This window comes from Sus scrofa, chromosome 9 (genome assembly GCF_000003025.6).
Source record: "Sus scrofa isolate TJ Tabasco breed Duroc chromosome 9, Sscrofa11.1, whole genome shotgun sequence".
Taxonomy (NCBI): Eukaryota; Metazoa; Chordata; class Mammalia; order Artiodactyla; family Suidae; genus Sus; species Sus scrofa.
Genome location: NC_010451.4, coordinates 103,529,305 through 103,554,249, shown reverse-complemented (window position 1 = coordinate 103,554,249; position 24,945 = coordinate 103,529,305). Strand labels below are relative to the sequence as shown.

General features: G+C 39.1%; 1 protein-coding gene across 1 annotated transcript in view; it reads left to right on the top strand.

The window, feature by feature from the left end:
• Positions 1-24,945, top strand: part of RELN (reelin) — a 502,874-nt gene that overhangs the window by 409,479 nt on the left and 68,450 nt on the right. The window contains 11 exon segments of the mRNA XM_021063495.1: positions 3,623-3,781; positions 3,967-4,155; positions 4,685-4,958; positions 7,726-7,866; positions 7,972-8,149; positions 11,934-12,018; positions 12,847-13,029; positions 14,943-15,114; positions 15,216-15,318; positions 16,958-17,187; positions 23,218-23,438. Of these exon segments, the coding sequence (XP_020919154.1) occupies positions 3,623-3,781; positions 3,967-4,155; positions 4,685-4,958; positions 7,726-7,866; positions 7,972-8,149; positions 11,934-12,018; positions 12,847-13,029; positions 14,943-15,114; positions 15,216-15,318; positions 16,958-17,187; positions 23,218-23,438 (1,935 nt within the window).

Sequence of the window (24,945 nt, the reverse complement as noted above, 5' to 3'; positions counted from 1 at the left end):
GGATCCAGCATTGCTGCAAGCTGCAGCATAGGTCACCGACAGACACAGCTCGGATCTGGTGTTGTTGTGGATGTGGGCATAAGCCCTGCAGCTGCAGTTTTATTCAACCCCTGGCGTGGGGAACTTTCGCATACACAGGTGTGGCCATAAAAAAAGGAAAAAAAAAAGAAAACTTAAAAAATAGAAAAGGAAGTGTTTTATGTGCTGTCAACGCTTGGTAGATGAGCTAAAATGGCTTGGTTTATTTGTGGACAGTGTTTAGACGGCACAGCTAATGAAGTCCAGCAGTCGATATAAAATACGGATATTGCTGCTTCCCCTCCTTGCATTTCTTCCTTCTTTCCCACTTACCTGGGAGACATTCCACTGTCCTTCAGAATTGGGGCCCTCATCTCTGCTAACCTTGTTGCTGCCTAAAGGCGTATGTGACACAAATGAGCAGAAAGGCAGCAAGCAGAAACTAAATGGAGTGCAGTCTTCTTGAGCCATGTTCTCATATTTCCATGGACATCTGAATCCTTTAGGAGGCTTTAAAATGCAGATTCTGATTCAGTGGGACTGGATCAGAAATTATTCCAAAACTGAGTGGTAAAGCAACATCAGTTATCATCCAATTTCTGTGAGGCAGGAGTTGAAGAGCAGCTTAGCTGGGTAGATCTGGCTCAGGACCTCTCAGGAGGCTGCACACAAGAGAAAAGCCAGGGCAGGTACAGGCATCTGAAAGCTCAAGCATCGGCTAAAGGATCTGTTTCCAAGACACCCAGTTACATGGCTGTTGGCAAGAGGCCTCAGTTTCTTTCAGTGGACCTGTCCATGGGCGGCCTGATTGTCCCTACTACGTGTCAGCTGGCTTTCTTCAGAGCGAGAGCCATGAGAGAGAGCATGGGAGAAAGTGCAAATGCCTTTCAGGGCCTACTCTCAAAAGTCACACGGTGTCACTTTGACCATTCTTTTTCTGCCAGAAGCAAGTTACTAAGTCTAGCCACACTCAAAAAGAGAAGAGTTAGCTCCACTTTTTGAAGGGAGGGATGTCAAAGAATTTGTGGACATGTTTTAAAAACATCACAGGTCCTTGGATAACTATATCCAGTCTCTTGGGATAGAACGTGATAAAAGATGGTATGAGAAAAGGATTGTATGTATATGTGTGACTGGGTCACTATACCATACAGCAAAAATTGACACAACACTGGAAATCAACTAAAATTTAATAAAAATTTTTTGAAAAGAGAGCCATACCCCTCCCCCCCCAAAAAAAAAAAAAAAAAAAAACCCACAGATTGAGCCTGTTCCCAGGTGATGCAGATCCTGGTCCTTGGACCAGACTTTGAGTAGAAGTACTAAAGGACCACCAGTGAGATTTTAGTCTTGTGATGTGTCATTTCTGGTACTATTTCTACTTTCTGAATAGGTCATCCCAGCTAACTATCTAAATTATCCATTCTTTCATTCTCTCTCTCTCTCTCTCATCTTAATAAATATAAGCCATATTAACACACTATAATATTGACAAGAAAAACTATATTTTGAGGAAACATCACAGGTTAGAGACTGGAGTTTTGCCAGACACTGCCCACCTTGACTAGAATAAGGACGAGAAGCAACCTAGCCTCAGTTTTCTTCATGAGCCTTGATGTGACTCTCTCCCTTCTCCAACACATGCTCTCACCTCCAAGCTCCAGCTGCCCGTGTCTACACTGCACACAGCACACTCTCTCCCCACAGAGTTCCTATTCTTGGAGCCATTTTTATCCTCTCATCAAATGTGATGACTTCTTCTGTTTTAAATAAGGTGGGATTAATTCTCTTGAGAGTTCAAATTTTTTGCAAGTTAGTCATTATTATTCCTGGCATCACCCCTTGTCAGATGTGGTGACAATAACTCCATGTGCTATCGATTAGCCTTAAAAGGCTTTCTTTTAGTTCTATATTTTTTCATAATATTCCTTGAATCTTAATTTTACCGAACTCTGCACTATGCAGCATGGCAAAGGGATTGAGATGCTCTGATCGGTCAATAATGGGGGAACTAAAACATTATTGTATGTAGCATGAATGATTTAAAATATTTCCAAAAGGGTTAGAATGTAATAAAATTCATATAACAAATAAAACTTTACTGAACATAATGTCTGTGAATACTCAGAAAGTACTTCAGTATCCTCAGGTCATAATTGTGAATATGCAGTGCCCTGTCTGTTTTTAATTTATATTTTAGTGAAATATAGTTGATTTACAATGTTGTGTCAGTTTCTAACAGACAGAAAAGTGATTCAGTTGCATATACATTCTTTTTCATGTTCTTTCCATTATAGTTTTATCAGAGGATATTGAATATAGTTCCCTGTGCTATACAGTAGGATCTTGGTGTTTATCCATCTTATAGATACTAGTTTGCATTATGCAGTGCCCGTCTTAGGAACAGTTGTGGAATAGGCAGTTAGATAATGCCAAGAAAGCCCTTTTCCCCTACCAATAAATAAACTATATATACATATTGGTATTAATTGCTAATGATGGTGTATATCCTGTTGATTCCCACCGTTTTGTCACTAGCATTTTTTTACTTGGCATTCAACTGGCCCTTTCCCTGTGTCCTCTTTTAAAATAAAAATGTTTCTGGGAGGGGTAGCAGGAATAGCACCTGAGGTATCTTAAACTTTAATATGCGGGTCCCTAAGTCACCACACCCTTCTGGTGACAGGCAGAGAAGTTGGGTGGATGTGATAAGTACTGGGGGCAGGGGAAGGTGACATCGAGAAAGGAAGGTAGAACATTGGTGGGGAATGAGTTCTTCTGCTTTGCTATTTGCTAATTGGACTGTAGGGTTCCCATTGTGGCTCAGCGGAAATGAATCTAACTAGCACCCATGGGACGCACGTTCCATCCCTGGCCCTGCTCAGTGGGTTAAGGATCTGGCAATGCCACGAGCTGTGGTGTAGATCGAAGACACTTCTCGGATCCTACATTGCTGTGGCTGTGGTGTAGGCCAGCAGCTACAGCTCTGATTTGAACCCTAGCTTGGGAACTTCTATGTGCCATGGGTGCAGCCCTAAAAAAAAAGACAAAAATAATAATAGTTTGACTTCATTCAGTCTTCAGTGACCAAGATTTGACAAAGTAGGAAGTGCCAGTAAAAGGATCTTTCTGCTTAATAGAATATCAGATTGGGCTGTGCTTCCTGTCTCGTGCTTCGATAACAAAGAACACTTCTTGGTTTTGTGCTGGGAGATTGAGATATTTCTTCTGAGTATATAATAATGATGTGAGACTTTGTAATATTCAGGACAAAATCTAAAATTCAAATACATAATCTGGAGTGGATTTTTATGTCCCCCTTACCAACCTACTCATCGCTCGTACAAAGCTGAGTGGTCTTTAAAAGAGCTTATGTATTTTCTTCCCCCATTTCCTGGAGTTGGTGCATTAGAAACTGTCAAGAAATTGATGAGCCTTCAAGTCTACTAATTCATTCCTTGGAAGTTAGATGAATATGCCTTCGTTCTGTGAGATGCAATTGAAGTTTCTGCTGCAGTCTTGCCATTTAAAATAATACTGTTCCTTGCCTTTTTTGCCTCTAGGAAAGCTGTCCAAGTAACTGGATTTATGTCTTTTAACTCAGGGCTTGTTGTTCAGTATTCAAATGACAATGGGATACTCTGGCATTTGCTTCGAGAGTTGGACTTCATGTCATTTCTGGAACCACAGATCATTTCAATTGACCTGCCACGAGAGGCAAAGACACCTGCAACAGCTTTTCGCTGGTGGCAGCCCCAACATGGCAAGTTACTGCTCACCCCTGCTTTCTGGTAGCTTTCAGATCATCCATTTAAAGCCGTATTATATTATGTGTTTCTTAATTTGATGTAAATTTCTAGATAATTTGATTTAAAACCACCGTCATAAAGATACTCATATTGTTATGTAATGAACCTTCTCCAACCACCTTTATTCATCTGATTTCAGGAAAGCACTCAGCCCAGTGGGCCTTGGATGATGTCCTTATAGGAATGAATGACAGCTCTCAAACTGGGTTTCAAGACAAATTTGACGGCTCTTTAGATTTGCAAGCCAACTGGTATCGAATCCAAGGAGGTCAAGTTGATATTGACTGTCTCTCTATGGACACTGCTCTGATATTCACTGAAAACATAGGTATATATTTTCACAGGATAAAGGGAGAGTATTTAATTAACTAGAGGACTAAACTAACTAACTAAAACCCAGAAGGGGATTTTCTAATGCAGAACTGTGTGCATAATTGTCTATGCTGAGGGAGGCTCCTGGAAATAGAGTTGTATAATGTAACTTGGGAGCCCAATGACAATTTTTGCAGGATTTGTCTTTCATGGCATGCATAATATGGGAAAGGTTTCCTAAAAGCAGGACAAATATCTCTCTGAAGACATTCCTATGTTTTATACTTTGCAAAATTGCAGACTTATGACTCTATGTTTGCCCATCTCCAGGTGGTAAAGCTTTTCAAGTTAGCAGCCTTCCATATTTCCAAGACTATGCTAACCAGATAAAAATAGTCAACATGAGATGGAAAGTCTAAGCACACATGAGGCAGTATAGATAAGACATAATATTTATTTGCTCCTGAAAGTATGATGAGCGTAAATACCAAAGAAGAAAAGAGAGCACAATTATATGCTACTCTTAAACTTTCCCTTTTTTGTAGGAAAACCTCGTTATGCTGAGACCTGGGACTTTCATGTGTCAGCATCGACTTTCTTGCAGTTTGAAATGAGCATGGGCTGTAGCAAGCCTTTCAGCGACTCCCACGGTGTACAGCTCCAATATTCTCTGAACAACGGCAGGGACTGGCATCTTGTTACCGAAGAGTGTGTTCCTCCAACTATTGGCTGCCTGCACTACACAGAAAGCTCAGTTTACACCTCTGAGAGATTCCAGAACTGGAAGCGGATCACCGTCTACCTGCCACTCTCCACCATGTGAGAATTGTCATTCAGCTACATGTCAGAACTTTACGTTTCTGTCACCTAATTGGAAAATAAGTGTGATGCCACTTGGAAATTAATGCTCTCATGATAGTTGTACATCAAACATACTGAGGGCGGCAGAATGAGTTCAAGGTGCTTGGGTTACCATTTTTTAATAATGGTTAGGAGTTCTGAGTTTTACAAGGCTGACCTTTTCTGTTCTTCAGCAATGTGAAGGCTGCCCACCAGTTTTTAAACTATAGTAAATACAAGTATCTACAAATAGCCATACTGATACTTATCCACATGAGACAGTTTGCAGAATCATGACATACGGAAGAGTGTCCTTAATTGTTTGTTTGTTTAATCTCAGTACCACGATAAGAGTAAGAGGTTTGTTCTGTTGAAATACTCACATTGCTTTCCATCTTTCTTCCCCTCCCCAGCATTTCTGATCACATTCAGAATTTGTATTAAGGCTTACAGCAGGCTCTTACGGTTGTGGTTTACGCATTTGGATAACTGGGTGATGCTTCTAGGAACTAAGATGGACTGTGGTGACTGGTAGAGATTGGGCCATCCTAGGGCTGCTCCCCCAGAGCCCCACATCTCCCTTCCACTGCTCTGTTCTGAATTGTAGACAAGCTGGCCTCTGCAAGCTGCATTTGCCAGCTGCATGTGCTTGCCGGCTTCCTGATAAATTTAGAGAGTGGCACACACTGGCAAGAAATTGGAGGGTGGAAATAAAGTTAAAATGGGGTATTTTTTACCCTCCCTTTCTGTTTCAAGCCAACTTGAGTGGCTACAGCTCCCCAAATATGTCCTCCATATGACAGTGGCCCCTGGGCACCAGCAATAGTGTCTCCTGCCTATATCCCCCATCTTTGGACTTATACTGGCTTCCTGACTTTGCTAAACTCTGCTTCCCTCACTGCCCTGGTTGGTTTCTGAGCTCTGCCACTAACTGTGCATCCAGTTCCTTGTGTTAAATTCTTTGTGTTAAATTCTTACAGTGATGTCCATTTTCCTTCTTCAATTCTGATTGAATTGCACAATGGAAGATGCACAAAGAAATAGCAGAAAGAACCCAGAAACCAAAGCATTTTGGCATTTAGCCTAAAATAGTTTCTGATGGACCCCAGAGCTTTAAATAAAAAGTACTCACTTGGAGGAGTTCCCAGTGTGGCTCAGCAGTAATTAACCCGACTAGTACCCGTGAGGATGCAGGTTCAATCCCTGGCCTTGCTCAGTGGGTTCAGGATCCAGTGTTGCCGTGAGCTGTGGTGTAGGTGGCAGACACAGCTTGGATCCTTCAGTGCTGTGGCTGAGGTGTAGGTCTGCAGCTGAAACTCCAGTTCAACCCCTAGCCTGGGAACTTACAAATGCTGTGGGTGCAGCCATAAAAAGAAAGAAAAAAAAAAAAAAAAAAAAGAGCAAGAGTACTTACTTGGAGCTCGTTTATTCACTTTGTTTTTATTCAAGAAACATTTATTGAACATCTATTATGTTTTAGAAGACTCATAGAAAATGAATAAGCTGATGCCAGGGTCCAGATGTATTATTTAGGATGACAGATTTCTAAATGATTATTTATGCTATAAAATGATAACAGAGGCAAAACCCAGGGCTATTATTGAAACACAGGGGGAATACTACCCAGCTAGGTTTGGAAAGACTGGGTGGGGAGGTCTTCTGGAGGCACCACTGTCTAAGTAACTGAGTAGAGCTTGTCCGAGGGAAGGGGGCTTGTGGGAAAGCACACGTGCTGTTGTAAACCAAAACAAAATCCCAGAGACCAGAACATGCATGACTGGGTGGGAAAATTCAAGGTTTCAGCACTGCCAGAATATAATTATTAAGCAATAGGGAAAGAAGAGGCAAGAGAAAAGGGCAGATGATGAAGGGGCCACATATTGCATGTCAGCGGTTTGGCCTTGCCATCACATGTGTCGGGGAACCATTTAAAAGGTGTTAAGCTGAGTGGTGACATGATTAGATTTCCACCACACTGGCAGCTGTGTTGCATTGAAGGAGGGCTTGTGTAGGGAAAACAACAGCACTTGAAACATTACTATTGCAATTCCACTTCAAGTCAACTGTGTTCTCCATTCAGCATAACTAACACACTTCTGCCAAGCAGTCTGTTCCTTAATGAGAGACTGCTGTTGTTTGATAAGGCTGCACATATTTCTGCATGAAGTGGTCTTCTGACAGTATATTCCAAATAACAGATTGCAAATATAATTAAAAAAAAAAAAACATGGCAGTGCATTGCATCACTCAAGTCCTCTCCTTTAAGGCACCAAAAGAGAGGGAGAAGTTGGGTGGGGCTTCCATTTACTGTCTCAGAAACCATTTCGAGCCTATAGAACAGCGACCTCATGGCAAGAAGTTTGTAAGATTCCAGCTCATCCTCGTGTTTCTCATCCTCAGTCTCTTTCCCAGTATTGAAGAGCCATAAAGCCTGAAAGCAGAAACTAAGATTCTACATGTAGTTCAAACACGGAATAAATCAATAGTTTGAAGTAGCTTTCCCATCTCACAAGTGTTTGGAGGCTCTTGTATGAAAAAAAAAAAAAAAATGGTGACATATTTTTAAAGCATGTTTTCTACTCTCCTGTTTGTGGGTCAAGATGAAACAACATCCAATACCTGATATGCAAACAAAGTGTCTCAAAGGAGGGAGGTCTGGAACCCAGAGGAGGGCACTTTAAAGCAAAAGAATTAAAATGAAGTTTGAAGGTTGCCAGTCAAACCAAGTGTGGCTTCTTTTGCTTAGATCTCCCAGGACCCGATTCAGGTGGATCCAGGCCAACTACACTGTCGGGGCAGATGCCTGGGCTATTGATAATGTTGTGCTGGCCTCAGGGTGTCCTTGGATGTGCTCGGGACGAGGGATTTGTGATGCTGGACGCTGTGTGTAAGTTAATAAAACCGGCAGTTTCTTTCTTTGCAATGCCGAGATAAAGATGGCTTCTTGAACGCATGACACCTAACGCCTTTTCTCCACTCATTTTTTTCTTAGGTGTGACCGGGGCTTTGGTGGAGCCTACTGTGTTCCTGTTGTTCCTCTGCCCTCGATTCTTAAAGATGATTTCAACGGGAACTTACATCCCGACCTTTGGCCTGAGGTGTATGGTGCAGAGAGAGGGAATCTGAATGGTGAAACCATCAAATCTGGAACATCGCTCATTTTTAAAGGGGTCAGATGAGATTCTTTTTCACTACCACTGACATGCCTTTCTCACTGCTCCACACAGATGCATTTCTTTTATTTTAATTAAGATTTTTATTTTTTCTATTATAGTTGATTTACAGTGTTCTGTCAATTTCTGCTGTACAGCAAAGTGACCCAATCATAAATAAAAATATATATTACTCTTTTTCTCACATTATCCTCCATCATTTTCCATCACAAGTGACTAGATATAGTTCCCTATACAATACAGCAGGATCTCATTTCTTATCCATTTTAAATGCAATAGTTTGCATCTACTAACCCCAGACCCCCAGTCCATCCCATTCCCTCCCCCTCCCCCTCGGCCACCACATGTCTGTTCTCTAAGACCATGAGTTTGTTTCTTTTCCACACAGATGCATTTTTATTCACATGATGTATTATTTTATATACAGTTATTGTCTCCTGGTGCATATCATGCTTCCTTTTATATTCACTTCGTATTTTATGATCACTTTGGCATAAAATTTTTCCTCTGCTTTGGTAATCAGACCTTCTTTACTCTCTGCTGGAATTATATATGTAAAAGTATATGTACATGTAAAAATTATATATACTATTTCTAGAGTCTTGATTTCTAGAACATAGCACTTTAATATGTTATTAAATATTTAACTTGCAATATTTTTTAAATGATTTTGTGAAAGGTCACTGCTTTTTCCTTTCTTGTTCTTACTTTTCCTCCATCCAGTAGAACCATTTGGCAATTGAGAAAGGCAAACATTTAAGTGAAGATAAATAGCACTCTCAACATCATCAGTGTACTTTTTGTGTTTTAACCTAGATGTTGGTTAGAGACTTGTTAAGTGGTTGTGTGAAACTGCTGAGCTGGCACATATTCATATGTGAATACATGCTACATGCCGTCCCTCTCAGCATGGGGAAATCAGCTAATCTAGATCTGCAAATGAAATCTTTAACAAAAATCTGCATGGGTTTCTGTACCACCTTAATGATTAACACCTAACACTCAGAAAATTAGACACCCTGGAACTTTTTCAATTATGGTTAATTGATGCTGGCTATCAGCCTTGTTTGAATCCAAAATGCTGCTCAAGTTTTGGATGAGAAAGAAAAAACACCTGAGGGGTCAGAGAGATTTACGAGTCCCTAAGAGTTATAAGGGACCAAAGAAATTGAGGTAGGACATTTCAGGGTAGAAACTACTGGTTCTTTTGTGTAGTCTTAGTCTTGTCTAAGGTTTTAGCTCTCATGATCTGTTTGAAACAGTTGACAAGACCAAAAAAGATGAAGTCCTGTAACTCAAAAATCTTTACGTGATAAAATTTTAAGCAGTAGAATTAACCTGGTCTCTAGATCCTATAAACAAGGAAGACATATAGTCTTTTATGTTTTCTCTTTAGCTGTTCAGATGCAAGGGCAGCCAAGCATTATATGTATTAGACATATTATCTACCAGGTCTGCAAGATGCAGAGGGGGGTTAGTGTTTGTGTCATTCAGTAGGCTGTGGTTTGACCTAGAAAGGCATTCTTTTGTGAAAAAAGGAAATGATAGTCTCTTTTTAATGTTTATAGATTCAGAAGTACTATCAGCTATTAAAATCGGTTTACACTGAGCCCAAATGGATTATTGAACCTGGGAAAGGGTGAGAAAAGCAGCATCTGAATGAATTAGAATATCTGCAGAAGCAGGGCATGACCATTCCACCGGGCAGCTATCAACATCAAGTGCTTAACTATAAACAGAATTTATAATATGGAAGAAAGATACTTTCATATTACGGATCATGCCTCCTCCAACAAAATTGCTCCTACAAGATGCACTATAAAATGGGTTCTTTTATGGTTTATATTGGCCCATGGGAACAATTTTATACTGACATTCTGTAATCAGGGGGGAAAAGTAATCATATTCCTTTATCTTGATGTTGGCAAGAGGTATTTATGAGCTGGATCTATTAACTACCCACCTCGAAGCTTTTTCATTATAAGATGAAGAATTGACCTTTCCCCATAACCTTAACCTCTACTCAGTGCCAAGCTGTAAAAACATCCACAGCCTTATGCTTGTAGGTGTGTGAGGGAGAAGGTAAAGAGATCAAGACGTGAAGAATAGGCAATAATCAACTGTCATATGGATGGAACAGGGCAGTGAGTTATTAGGATAAAAGAAAAATAAGACTGGAAATGCAAGGCTTTTACATGGCAACCTTCAATCCTGCAAGTTTGAATCTATGCCTTGTGAAGTTCAGGACTGGGGATAAATGTAGTTGCTTTTTCGTTACAACATGGAGTAATTCTCAAATTCTAAGTTTAACGCATTATCTGAATAGCTGTCCTAAAGCCAAAAGATGATTTAATTAGTAGGAGTTCTGTGGCTCAGTGGTTAAGGACCCAGTGTTATCTCCGTGAGGATGCGGGTTTGATCCCTGGCCTCACTAAGTGGGTTAAGGATAAATTGCAAGTTTGGCATAAATCAGCTCAGACGTTGCTGTGGTGTCGCGTAGGCCACAGCTGCAGCTCTAATTTGACCCCTAGCCCAGGACCTTCCATATGTCTAAAAAGAAAAAAGAAAAAAAAAAGATGATTTAATAAGCAAATCACTGGTATCTCATGAAAGATAGAGGATATATTTCAGAATCTGATGTATCTGGGTTCATATCCTGCCATCATCACTTATGCAGCCTTGAGCAAGTGACTGTCCCTTGTCCTTATCTGCAACAGGAAGATAATAATATATTTCCCTTAGGAGTGATAGGCACTTCAAAGGAGTAAAGTGGCTCTTTTAGAACCCAGCATATTGTAGGCACTCAGTATATAGTTGCTGTTACAAAATTAGTCCTATTTAAAGATTTTCAGCTATTGAAGAATGCACTCTATAATAAATGTTAAGAACAAGAGGAAGAATTTGCTTTGTCTACCTAAGATCATGTTTGGCTTGTCTTAGTGGATAATTAAGAAATCGTAACCGTATCTACTCGGTTTCACACAGCCTTCCACCACCAAAGAGTCACTTCATTCAGAGTCACACCTGAGAAACTGAAGGCCTGTTTGTACCTAGGACATTCTCATAGTAAAGTTCTGTTTTCCTGGCAGTCACTGCAGTCCTGTGTACACATGGAGAAGGCAAGCTATGGAGCTGTCAATTCCAGGCAACCAAAAATAGTTAATTAGCAGAAGAAATTACTAAAGCCAATACGATCACTTTCTGCCTTCCTTGGCTTCTCTGCATGAATGGTTCCAGCCCAAGCTTGGGGACTTGCTAGGTTATGCCTTATTTAACTTGACCGACTAGAGGGTGTTGTGTCAGCCTGCATGAGAGCCTCTTGGGGCTGTGAGAGCACGCAAACGAGTAAGTTCCTAAGAGTCTTTGGAACCCTGAAAAAGTTATCTGTTAGCTCTCAGCTTCCAGCAGGAGCACTTGGCACATTCTCCATCAGTTTGCTCGTTATTCCTCTCTCAACAAGCTATAATCAAAGAAGGCAGGTTTTTTTTTTTTTAAGGCCTGTTGATATGTAATGCTATCATTTTTGCACTGCTTTTTATAAAAGTCATAGCAAGGTGTGATTTAGGGTTGAGACAATGAAATGTTACTTAGGCATAGGAAATGAAAACCATTAAAATGGGGGAACCAGTCAATTTTTTCTTTCAAATTTGACCAGATATTTATTGCTTCTTGATCATTATGTATCTGTTATTTAGCTAATGCAAGTTAGAGGTATAAAATCAAAGGAAAATAATTTTGCAAAGGTAATCAGATGACTTAACATATATATTTTTGTTTTCAGGAGGGACTGCGAATGCTTATTTCAAGAGATCTAGACTGCACCAATACAATGTATGTCCAGTTTTCACTTCGATTTATAGCAAAAGGTAAGTCATTTCTGTGGGTGTGAATTCATTATTTCCCTTCAAGCAAATTTCCTTGTGCGGGTTCTTCCTCCACAGAGAACTAACAGATTGGAGAGCCATAAATTTTGCTGTAGGAGAGAGCTAACATAAATTTGAGTACATAAATGTTCACAAATGTTCTTCTATAATGTATATTTAGTTTAATATAAGGGCAGGATAACTACTTATTTTGTAATGATTTCATATAGATGTAATAATCATACTAGTCCTGTGGTAGTTAAATTTATCATCATGTCCCTAGGCCTTTTTTTCTACCACTTCTTTCTAGCATAAAAAATTTAAATTTAAAAATTTAACTTAAGGAAACTTGGGATTTGCATTCACAGACATAAACCCTCAGAGCCAACTGTCATTCTGACCTTTTGTATTAAACTAAATTCTCTTGACAAAGAATGCCATTTGGATATAATAAATTTTCAAGTAGATTTTTATGTATATCCTGAAGTTTAAATGTTTGACCCTTTGTAAAATTGTGATGCCTGTAGAATCAAAAAAAATTTTTATGTAATATTTCCTAAAAGAAATACAGGAAGATAGTTGTTCATGTCTGAGAAAGTGATACTACTGTGTGAAAATCTAAGATTTGATGTGTGTTTTGAGATATATTTATACAGAAATCCAAACTTGTCATCACTTTAAGTTGCCTCCGAAGCATTTGGACTCTAAAGCCTCTGTGTAAATATAAGTCAGCTTATGCACTGATGCAAAAAAAAAAAAAATAGTCTAAGATGATACCATTTCTCCATTTTTATCACAGTATGTTTTATGCTTGTGTTATCTTCTTTCTAGGTACCCCTGAGAGGTCGCACTCCATTCTATTACAATTCTCCGTCAGTGGGGGTATCGCTTGGCACCTGATGGATGAATTTTACTTCCCTCAAACAACCAACATTCTTTTCATCAACGTTCCCTTGCCGAACACTGCCCAAACCAACGCTACAAGATTCAGGCTCTGGCAACCTTATAATAATGGTAAAAATGCATGTTCTCCTATCATGAAAACTGACTGTGGCACGTTAACACGCTTGCTTCTCAAATGTGGAAGAAGTATCTGTCAGCTGAGTAGCTCTGCCGTCCATGGCACATTTTTACATGCTTCACTTTTGAGGAGTATCAATGAATATTTAGCTTTCTCTGTCTTTATCCTCATACTTGATCAACTGTTAGCTTCGTGCTTGACTCGTAAGTTCTCTTGATGTAAATATAGCTAGATCCTGTCACAGAGCTAAGGTTTTTAAACTCCCATGCAGCTTTACCATTAGGTGCTCATCAGTTGTAACTACATTTTTTACTGAGTTTAGGAATGCATACTTCTTCTGAGTATGGCATTTCATGCATGAGGTAGAACAACAGTATGGCAAAATGCCATGACAGAGTGAGAGGTACTGACAACCAAGCAGATAGTGCCTGAGATAAGATATTCTGATCACACACACTTGCCTCAGTGATAAGTTAAAGTGAATGTATAATTTAACAGTATTTTGAAATGGTTACAGAAAATGATTTCACAAATTTGCAATGTTCTATTGCTTCCTCTGTTTCTATTAACTGCTGATTATAAAGGCCAGACTCTATCAAATTATGCATTTAATGGCCTAAGTAAGCATAGCAATATCACACTAAGCAGATTCTTTGCTTAACACAGAAATGGTTAAGAAAAATGTCCTGCCGTTTCTAAAATTTAAACTAAATATTTCCTTTATAACTAGTAAGTCAAAAATAAAATAAATTGAACTTATTGTGAACAGAAAAAATAATCTGTATAATCACCCAGTAAAAGTTCAAAAAAGAAATGCAACCAGTTTCAGAAAATAGTTGTCCAGAAAACCAGTCCAGAAAATAGTTGTCTTCATGTTGTGTTTGGAATGCTCACCAATTCTTCTTCCTCACTTTCACCAACTGCTTCCAAAACAAGAAAAGGGAAGAAAGCTACTAGAATTAGAACAGTGATAGGATTAGAGAGAGAGCAGTATGTGTGACTTCACTGAAATCATCAAGTTGTTTCCACTCGCTGCTATTTACAGATCCTTTTTAAAAATATTTTGTAAGAATTCTACTAAAAGTAGGAATCAATGAAAAAGCAACCTTGTGAAATCTTCTTTCTGCTCATCATGGTCTCATCACCTTGTTTCCAGTTCAATCCAAGCAGTGCTTTGCAAAAGCACTGGGTTTGCCCTTCTTACCTACCCAGTAACATCTTCCTTAAACACCCTGCCTAAACCACTAAATCAAATTCTGCGGCAGCCTGAGAAGTGATTTTATAGTTTTCTTATGCTCCCACATATCTTCAGATAAACTGCAATTTCAAAAAGCATTAAGAAAAAAATTCAGTATTATATACCACAGAGTGTTTTCTCCTGTGTAGTTTCTAACTATTAGATAAAATTGTGCATCAGGCCAGTGTTGTCGTGGCCATGGGCCTTCAGCCTGAAGGAAACGGTTCTAAGTCATGAGTTGACTCTGGAAAGTCATGAGCTACTCTGTGAATAGACTAGTTAGCATAACTCAGTTCTAAATCCACAGGCTGACCACCCTTTCTGACAGATTCAGGCATCTTACAGATTCCTCTAAACTATGAAAGCATAACTCAAAGCCTACTCTTGCTGGTGGGGGATCCATAACACTTTTGCGACGGGAAGGGCAGCAGACTCTACCTGCCTTCTGAAATTAGTGGGGCTGCTCCATGTGAGCTCAGTTTATTTGACTGAAACATTAATTTGTGTGAACTATGCGTGTTACATAGTTTGGGCTTCTTTGCCTAGAAGGCACATGTTTAACACATGTTGTTAATGAGTTCCTTCTGTCCTTTACTGTCTTCCAATGGACAAAAATGTCCATCTGATTTTCACCATTGGAAAAACTTGCTCTATCCAAAAATGCCTTAGGTAAGAAAGAAGAAATCTGGATTGTTGATGACTTCATCATTGATGGAAATAATTTAAACAACCCTGTGATGCTTCTGGATACTTTTGACTTTGGACCTAGAGAAGACAATTGGTTTTTCTATCCTGGTGGTAACATTGGTCTTTATTGCCCATATTCTTCCAAAGGAGCCCCGTAAGTATTTAATGGAGAAGTTAAAAATAAAGCCACTGCTCTATACAGATCACGATGGGCTTTTGCCTAAAGGGATTCCCTGTTGTTTTCTTGTGTGACAGCGAGGAAGATTCAGCCATGGTGTTTGTTTCGAATGAAGTCGGCGAGCATTCCATTACCACTCGTGACCTGAATGTGAATGAGAACACCATCATACAATTTGAGGTACTCGACTTTGTTCTACTAGAAATGCTTTAAATTTTATCTTCAACAAAACTAGGAAAGAGAAGGAAAATCGCATGCAATTTCATGCATTATGACTTTCCATTTTTTGTGCAAGGACAAAAGAGGTTTTACATCATAATTCATTTTTATTAGCAGAACCGATTGTCCTACTAAGGTTTATTTCTGAACTTTGGTCCTTTATTTATGACATAATCGCCTCACCTACTATAGTGGGAAATTGTTGAAATAAATTATTTCAAACATTATAAAAATGGAAAGGACCATACTATCCTAATAGTATTTTCACCATTTTTGTGTGTTGCTTAGGACCCAGGTCAATGTCACTACAGTCTATACCATGCCAGCACATTTATGTAATATTTATCATGGTGTCATGAATTTTACAGATGAAATAATACTACTGTGTTTTTTATAACTTCTTTGTATTTCATTAGTATGTGTGGACTTCTCTTTTTTTAAAACAGCAAATTAGTAATACATGAAAGAAAAACTTTTATGTATTTCAAAAACTTAGATAAAATCAGCAGAACCAAAGGTACCTTTTGCTAGGGTTCAGTAGTAACTTTTGAAGATACCTGTTTCATTGTCAAAATCTATACCACCCATTGGTTAGGATTAAAATAGTGCCTAATTTGCATCAGCAAAATTTTGAATATTTACTCTAGATTAACTCTCTACATCCTCTAAATTAGAGTTGTTTCTTTCATTTTAAAATCAGAGATCAAATGATGCTTTCGTGGAGAAATGATTCTCTATTTTAAGCTTCCTGTTATTTATATTTATGCTTTACATGTTAATAAAAAGTAACACCTGTGGCCCTTTCAAGAATTCTGTTATCAAAAGAATCTAGGTAGAATCAAACTCTAGTTGCAAAGTTTATCAGATGACAATGGATGACTCATCAAAAGGTAAGAGGAGTAAGTTCAACAACAATAATTACGTAAATATATCCCATTGCTATGACAGCAAGAAAATGTTAATCCCAGTTGGAAAAGGGAAACATTTTCATGGAAAGAATCCCATGAATTTATTTAAGTTTTAGTTTAATTAACTTGAAAGCATGAAAAAAGAATGGAGTGACTATTTCCCTAATGCTTAAAAAAGTCTTTCTGAGAAAGCTCTCCTGTTGCCAGGAGACAATGATTGTATTTTGTTCTGAAAACATATTAAAGAGTCTACATGTGCAAAACTTGGGGGATTATTTGAAGGTGTCACAAGAAGGAAAATAGAAAGTCATCTTCCTATCCAGCAGACTGAAAAAAAGCTAAGAGAATTAGGGAAACCGTCTTTTCATTACGATGTGCTAGCTTGGCGATGAAACTGGGCTAAAGGTACAATTTGGACTTCCATGCCCGCCTCTGCCTTACCCACTTCCTAGCCTTTTATAAAATGAGGAAAAAATAAATTTTTCATGAGGCCGCTTGAAGTTCTTTATGAAAAATGATTATTTAAAGGTAATATTCAGTATTACTCAGGCAAAACAGAGTTTCGTGGTGTTAAATATTTCAGCAAGACAGTCCCCAGGAAAATGGACTCTCGGGAAAATAATGAAGTGGTGAATCATTTCAAGGCTTGTTGCTCTGAGGTAATTTGTATCATTTTTTTCTCCCTTGCCAAGATCAATGTCGGGTGCTCAACTGATAGCTCCTCTGCTGATCCCGTCAGACTGGAATTTTCCAGGGACTTTGGGGCAACCTGGCACCTGCTGCTCCCCCTCTGCTACCACAGCAGCAGTCACGTCAGCTCCTTGTGTTCCACTGAGCACCACCCGAGCAGCACCTACTACGCGGGGACCATGCAGGGCTGGAGGAGGGAGGTCGTGCACTTTGGAAAGTTGCACCTTTGCGGGTAAGGACCCACTGCTTTGCGCCATGTTTTTCTCACTTCAGTTTTTTCTGTGATGTCACCATTGACTTGCCACTTGATGGGGGTGGGGGTGGGTTTCCACCTTATGTTTCTTCCTCAGTTTTCCACTGAAAGCAGATCGGTGGCTATTTAAAACATAAGACACTGAGTGGACATACTGATAATTCACAGTTTGAAGATAGGATTTAGAGAGCACCTCTCATCCTGGGTTCATCATCCCTTGGGTCTTTATTAGATCAGTGAGGAAGCCACGGAAATAGGGTTTTCCCCTAATGTGGTCACCTGCCCTCTCCTGCCCCCATCTTACATTATAAATGCAGTTAGAATTTTGACTTTCAAACATCTACCTATGTCTCTTGTGTGGGGAGAAGGCACGTAAGGAAGCTGGAAGCCCACTGAATATTTCAGGGTTTCATAAAAAAAAATGTGTTAGCACTCTCCCCCTGGGCATTTCTAGTTTTTCAGCCTCTCTCAGCATCCTTGTTACATATATCTGACTCTTCTGTTGAAAAGCTATTTGGAGATCAAGGACTTCAATTCTAATCGAAATGAAAAGTATAGTTCAAAAAAAGCAAAGCTAATAATATAAGTGAACAAAGAGGAGAAGTCAACAACGCCTCCTGACTCAGAATTTGTCTTTTCTCCCAGAGTGAAAAACTTACTCTTTCAGGGTATGCCAAAAAAATTAAGAAGAAAGTGCTAATATCATACTTTCAAGATGGAAATAGATTTACATTCTTGATGAGAAACTCAGCATAATTAGAGGTCTTGGTCTTCAAGCAAAACTGCTAATCCTAGTACTTTTCTGAAAGGAGTGAAAATGAATTTTCAAAAGTTTTCATTCTCTTTGCACATAAATCCATTCACTCCTCATCATATTATCAGAATAATTTTTATAATAGACTAAATTACTAAAGGACTCTGATATTTTGCATTATCAAGAATGTCGTGTGTGGAGTTCCTGTCGTGGTGCAGCAGAAATGAATCTGACTAGGAACCATGAGGTTGCGAGTTCAATCCCTGGCCTCACTCAGTGGGTTAAGGATCCTGCATTGCTGTGAGCTGTGGTATAGGTCACAGACGCAGCTCAGTTCCTGTGTTGCTGTAGCTGTGGCGTCGGCCAGCAGTTGTAGCTCTGATTTGACCCCTAGCCTGGGAACCTCCACGTGCCACACACACAAAAAAAGAATGTGATTTGTTCATTCTTGCTATTACACCAAGATATTATTCTAAGTATTCTATTAGAAAATCTGAAAATCTAATTGTTTTTTAAAAATAAGTATTGCTAAGCAAAATACCCTCAAGATTCTTTAGAAATGATAACCAAGGAGGCGAGGAGAGTCTCTGAAGGTCATAGGAACAGATAAAGCTGCTGACTCAGCCAGCACAGCGGGAAAGCTGTTATTGGGGTGATGGGAGATAGGGTGTGAATTTATCTATAACAGGATGGGATGGGGTAAATACATCAGGAAAAACTTTTTATCCGAAAGCAGTTGTCTTATTTAAGATCATATGCTGCAAGAAACATAAAGAGCCTTACTAAAAAAAAAAAGTGGAAGAAGTTAGATGAGATCAGGCATATTCAGGGTGGTATGGCCTTAGATGTGGAAGAACTTGTTAGAAACATAACCAGAGAAGACCCTGGGCTCCACTCTCCATTCCACAAGTGTGAGATCTGCCAAAGAAGTTTGTAAACCTCCTTTTTGTCATGCTAATGTTAACGTTGCTCAACCAACTATGGCTCTCATCTTCTGGAGCTCTTCATTCTGCATTTCTAGAAAAGAAAATCTGAACTAGTCTGCTATGTCCAGAAAGCCATATGTTGTAACAAAAGCATATGTGTAAAAATCCATGCTGTTGGGCAGTGCAGGCAGGGAAAAATAGCTGGATATCCCGTCGCTTCAGCACCTGTGACCAATACTGTGACCACGATGGTACTGTGAAAACCTCTGGGTTTTCTCTTTAATGGCCCTCTAATCTCTTCCAGTTTGCTCAGCTAAGAGTTAAACAGAAAACAATCCTAAAGATAGGGTGAAGGCCATGATTTTAGATTATTTTATTTTTTTTCTTTTTTTTTTTTTTTTTTTTTTGCTATTTCTTGGGCCGCTCCCGCGGCATATGGAGATTCCCAGGCTAGGGGTCGAATCAGAGCTGTAGCCACTGGCCTATGCCAGAGCCACAGCAACGCGGGATCCGAGCCGCGTCTGCAACCTACACCACAGCTCACGGCAACGCCGGATCGTTAACCCACTGAGCAAGGGCAGGGATCGAACCCTCAACTTCATGGTTCCTAGTCGGATTCGTTAACCACTGCGCCACGACGGGAACTCCTAGATTATTTTAAAAACTTGCTCCTGCAAGTCCCCACAGGAAAATAATCCAATTTAAAGGCTTATGAGGAAGTTCCTGTTATGGCTCAGCAGTAACAAGCCCCCACTAGTATCTATGAGGACGTAGGTTCCATCCCGGGCCTTGCTGAGTGGGTTAAAGGATTCGGCGTTGCTGTGAACCATGGTGTAAGTTGCATACACGGCTTGGATCTGGCATTGCTATGACTATGGTATAGACTGACAGCCGTAGTTCAGATTTGACCCCTAGCCTGGGAACCTCCATATACTGCACGTGCAGCCTAAAAAGTCAGTCAGTAAGTAAATAAGTAAATAAATAAATAAATAAAATAGAGGCTTATGAAATACCATCACCAAGATCTGCCAACCAGAGGTGCTGAGTAAAGTTACCCACCCCCTACCCCCAGGACAGAACTCCAGGGGCATGGAGCGAGCAGCACCACCAGTTGGCTTTGAGCAGCAAGCTGTGTTTACACATATAATTTGAATGAGAGAAATGTGGACATCTATATTTTCACCCCCAATATACTCCAGTTTAAAGTATACCTCCTCTAATTATAAAGCTAATGAACTTAAACCATCATGTTATTTGTATTCCATGTCATTTTATTTCTATGAAAAGAAAACAAATCTGTTAGGGAGGCAGGCCCACTCTCCCAATGGTATAAACCTACTTTTCAAACTGCCTTCAACCGTTTCTGCATAGAGAAGAACTTGCCTTAGTAGTGCTGTCTAGTCCTCGTTTCAGGAAAACAATTAGCAGTCTTCTTAAAACCCACACAGGCATGAATTGCTGGAAGGCAAAAGTTAAATTTTCTCCAACTCAGTGAACCATTCCTTGGTTTGTATTCAGCATGGTACATAATAATGGCACAAGTGCTAGATGCTAAAATATATGTGTATAAAACTCGTGTTTAAATTGCCCTTTTCTGTGCACTCAGAAGACACAAGGTACCCCCCCAAAATATATATATACTCCAAATATACATTAAATATACATATATGTATAAAATATACATATGAATAAATATATGTATATATACTCCGTATGTTCAAGTGCAGAAATGGCTATTTCTGCCTTTGCATTTAGTCAATTCACATTTGAGGCATAAGTATTGAACTTCCATTGAATTTTATTCACATCACTTTTGTGTCTTTTTCATTTATAGTCTTTTTGGCTTTAAAACTTCCTAATTGCCTTTGCTTTATGCAGTTTCATAATGAGTCAACCAAAACCCTTATTTAAATGAGACCACTGTTGTGTGCTTGAAATTTTAAGTTTACATTTTAAAAAACAGATCCTTTTGGATACCACGGACTTGGGAGAACAGAAGCTGAGATGCGCCAGGGTGGGTGGCAGTGAGAAACATTCAAAATAAGATTTCAGCAGAAGGGAGCCACAATGAAACTAGAATCTTCAGCCCATTTGTCACAGTGCTTGCAGTTTCTGTGTCAAGACAGGTGAACAGTAATAAATATCCAACCAAGGTGGTTCATTTGTATTCAGGACATTTGAATAAATAAGAAGTTCAAAAAAAATCCATGTAGGCTTTTGTTCAAAGGAAAACTCCAGCCGTTTGCCTCAGCTCAGCAGTCTGAAAGTTCAAAAGGTAGGAAGTGCTTCTTGCCAAGTCTAAACTCTGACAAGTATTTGAAAATCAAATTTAATTATGAGCTGGCATTTTGAGGGCTGCTTAATATAGTTGGAGTCTTGATATAAACAATGAAATTAGGGTTAAAATTATATATGGGAACTTGACTCCATCTGCTTTACTATCTACTAAACTTTAGAAGCCTAATAAATGCTTCTGATACTGACTTCTAATTCCTGTCCTCTCAAATATAAAAAATTATTCTTAATTTGGTTTCTGTATAATTGAAAATTGGGCAGATTCACAGGGGACGAAAATGAATGTACATGCCATCTCTATGTCTAGCTCCTCTAAAATAAAATCCAGGGAGTTCCCATTGTGGTGCAGTGGTTAACGAATCCGACTAGGAACCATGAGGTTGCAGGTTCGATCCCTGCTCTTGCTCAGTGGGTTAATGATCCGGCGTTGCCGTGAGCTGTGGTGTAGGTTGCAGATGTGGCTCAGATCCCGCGTTGCTGTGGCTCTGGCCTAGGGCGGAGGCTACAGCTCCGATTTGACCCCTAGCCTGGGAACCTCCATATGCCATGGCAGCGGCCCAATAAATGGCAAAAAGACAAATAAAAAATAAAAAAATAAAATAAAATAAAATCCATCTTCTTTGAAATGAGTTTTGTACATAATAAAACATACTAAATTATTTCTGGCTTGCTACCTAAATATGTAGATATTTCTTAAGGAGTAACAATATTGCAGGAAAATTCAAATAGAAAGGAAAATTGTCTTTTATTATAAAGGAAATTAAGAAATTAGAGACATTTAGCTAAAAATAAACCTGACTGTGTCACTCCTCTCTTGAAAATAATATTTTGAGACTCTGTTGCCAATAGAATAAAAATTTAAAACACTCTAGTTTGGCCTTAAGGCCTTCCACCACAAATGACATTCAAGAAACATTAATTGAGCATCTACTATATATGAAACCCTGTATTGGGCACCATGAAAGGATGCAAAAAAGAAAGAGGGATAGCACTGGCTAGAAGCACTGGCTAAGGGAAACAGTATGCTTTTAAATACCTCCATCTGTGATAACTAGAATGGGAATTCCTTCAAAATTATGAAGGAGAAGGAGCAGGAAAGAAATTAAAGGAATAGTTATTTACCATATAACCCAGGGCAATTCTGCTCTCATTCTACCCAAAAAATTGAAAGCAAGTATTCAAGCAAATACTCGTACACAGATGTTCATATTCGCAACAACCAAAAGGTAGAAGCAAACCTGTGTCCATCAACTGATGAATGGATAAATAAAGTCGATATATTCATACAATAGAATGTTTTCCAGTCATAAAAAATAATGAAATTCTGATACTTGCTACAACATGGATGAACCCTAGTAACGTTTTGCTAAATGAATAAAGCCAGACACTCAAGGTCATTTAATATATGATTCCATTTACATGGAATATCCAGAATAGGTAAATCCATAGAGGTAGAAAGTAGATTAGTGGTTGCCTGGGACTAGGGGTAGGGGGGAGTCAAGTGTGACTGATTAATGGAGTTTCCTTTCGGGTGATGAAAATGTCTTGGAACTTGATAGAGGCTGGCTGACACTGTGGATTACCAAACACCACCAAATTGTATGCTTTAATTGGTTAATTATTACTTTTGTATTATGTGAGTTTTACCTTAATTATTTTTAAAGATTAGTTATGCAGAGACACGGGTTCAGTCCCTGCCCCTGCACAGTGGATGAAGGATCTGGCATTGCCACAACTGTGGCATAGGTTTCAGCTGCAGCTCGAATCTGATCCCTGGCCCAGAAACTCCACATGCTGTGGGACGGCCAGAAAAGAAAAAAGAAAAGAAAAGAAAAGCAGGAACTTTATTGGCAAAATCCTGGAGATTGGGGAATTGGAGTTTGTGGTCCTGCCTGAAATGTCGAATCAGGTTTTCTATTTCTTGAGTGTGGTACAGAGGTAGTAACTGCCCACTGCTCATTGATCAAATGTGCTTATTTTAAAGGTATGTTGTTCTGTTGAGCAGATTTTGAAAGACTTGTCTCTCTTTTTCAGATCGGTGCGTTTCAGATGGTACCAAGGATTTTATCCTGCTGGCTCTCAGCCTGTGACGTGGGCCATCGATAATGTCTATATCGGTCCCCAGTGTGAAGAGATGTGTAATGGACACGGGAGCTGTATCAATGGAACCAAGTGTATATGTGATCCTGGCTACTCAGGTCCAACTTGTAAAATAAGCACCAAGAATCCTGATTTTCTCAAGGATGATTTTGAAGGTAATCTTTTTGTGCAAAATCTGTGTAGCTTTGTGAATGGACTTACGCATTAAGCACAATTTGTAATATAGAAGTAATCTTTAAGTTCCACCCTAATATTTCATTATTTATCATCACACTTAGGACCAACCAAGACTTCATTTAGTTCTGATTTTCATAGGGTTCCATTTTTGAAACAATGGTCAGTGAGAGTGAACAAGACCATAGTTGAGAAGAACTAAGGCTATTTTCACCATTTTTTCTATCATGTGTAATTCCTGATCAAGGATAATTTTGGGAAACATCTACAGAGGGTTAATTTTAGTAGAAGGAGCAAGTTCCCAGAAATATAGATTCCTGGCACTGTTTTGTCACCAACTTGTTAAGCAGCCTTTGTCACTTTCAGCACCTCAGTTATACCCAGAATCTCATGTCATTATGTATGAAGATACAACATAGAAAAATGTATTACTGTAATGATTGAAATTATTCACAATTGTGTATCCATTGGATATGCACTCTGATAAAACTGGAAAAACATTCTCATAAGAAAAAGTCTTAAATAAATGTATTAGCTACTATCTATGTTAGGATAATGAGATTAAAATATTTTTTCCTTTTCCACAAGTTGTCTAAAATTGTTATAGTATATCCATGGTTTTAAGGCACATCTTAAAATCAATACATTGGAATATTATTCAGCCACAGAAAGGAATGAAATACTGATACATTCCATAACATATATGAATCTTAAAAACACTATGCTAAGTGAAAGAAGTCAGACACAGGAGTTCCTGTCGTGGCGCAGTGGTTAACAAATCCAACTAGGAACCATGAGGTTGCGGGTTTGGTCCCGGGCCTTGCTCAGTGGGTTAACGATCTGGCGTTGCCATGAGCTGTGGTGTAGGTTGCAGATGCAGCTCAGATCCCGCGTTGCTGTGGCTCTGGCATGGGCCAGTGGCTACGGCTCCGATTAGACCCCTGGCCTGGGAATCTCCATATGCCGAGGGAGCGGCCTAAGAAATGGCAAAAAGACAAAAAAAAAAAAAGAAGTCAGACACAAAAGGCACACATCAAGTGATTTCATTTCTATGAAACATTCAAAATAGGCAAATCCATAGAGAAAAGAAGCTTAATGACCGCCAGGGGCTATATGAAGGGAAAATAGGGAGTGACTGCCTAATGGCTACAAGGTTTCTTTTACTAGTGAGGAAAAAACTTCTGGAGCCATGTAGAAGTAATGGTTTCACAACATTGCCACTGTACTAAATGCCACTGAATTGTCACTTTAAAATGGTAGAAATGATAAATATTATGTTATGTGCATTTTACCACAATCAAAAAAAAATTAGATCTAAGACAAATATCTGAATATATTTGCAAGCTGATTTTGAAAGATATTATTTAATCAGAAATATTAAATTATACTGAAACTTCTCCCATTAAAACTGTGTTTTTTAATATGATATAATACTGGCCTGATACTATCCTCTCACTGGCAAGAATACAGAGAAGAGACCAGTAGAAA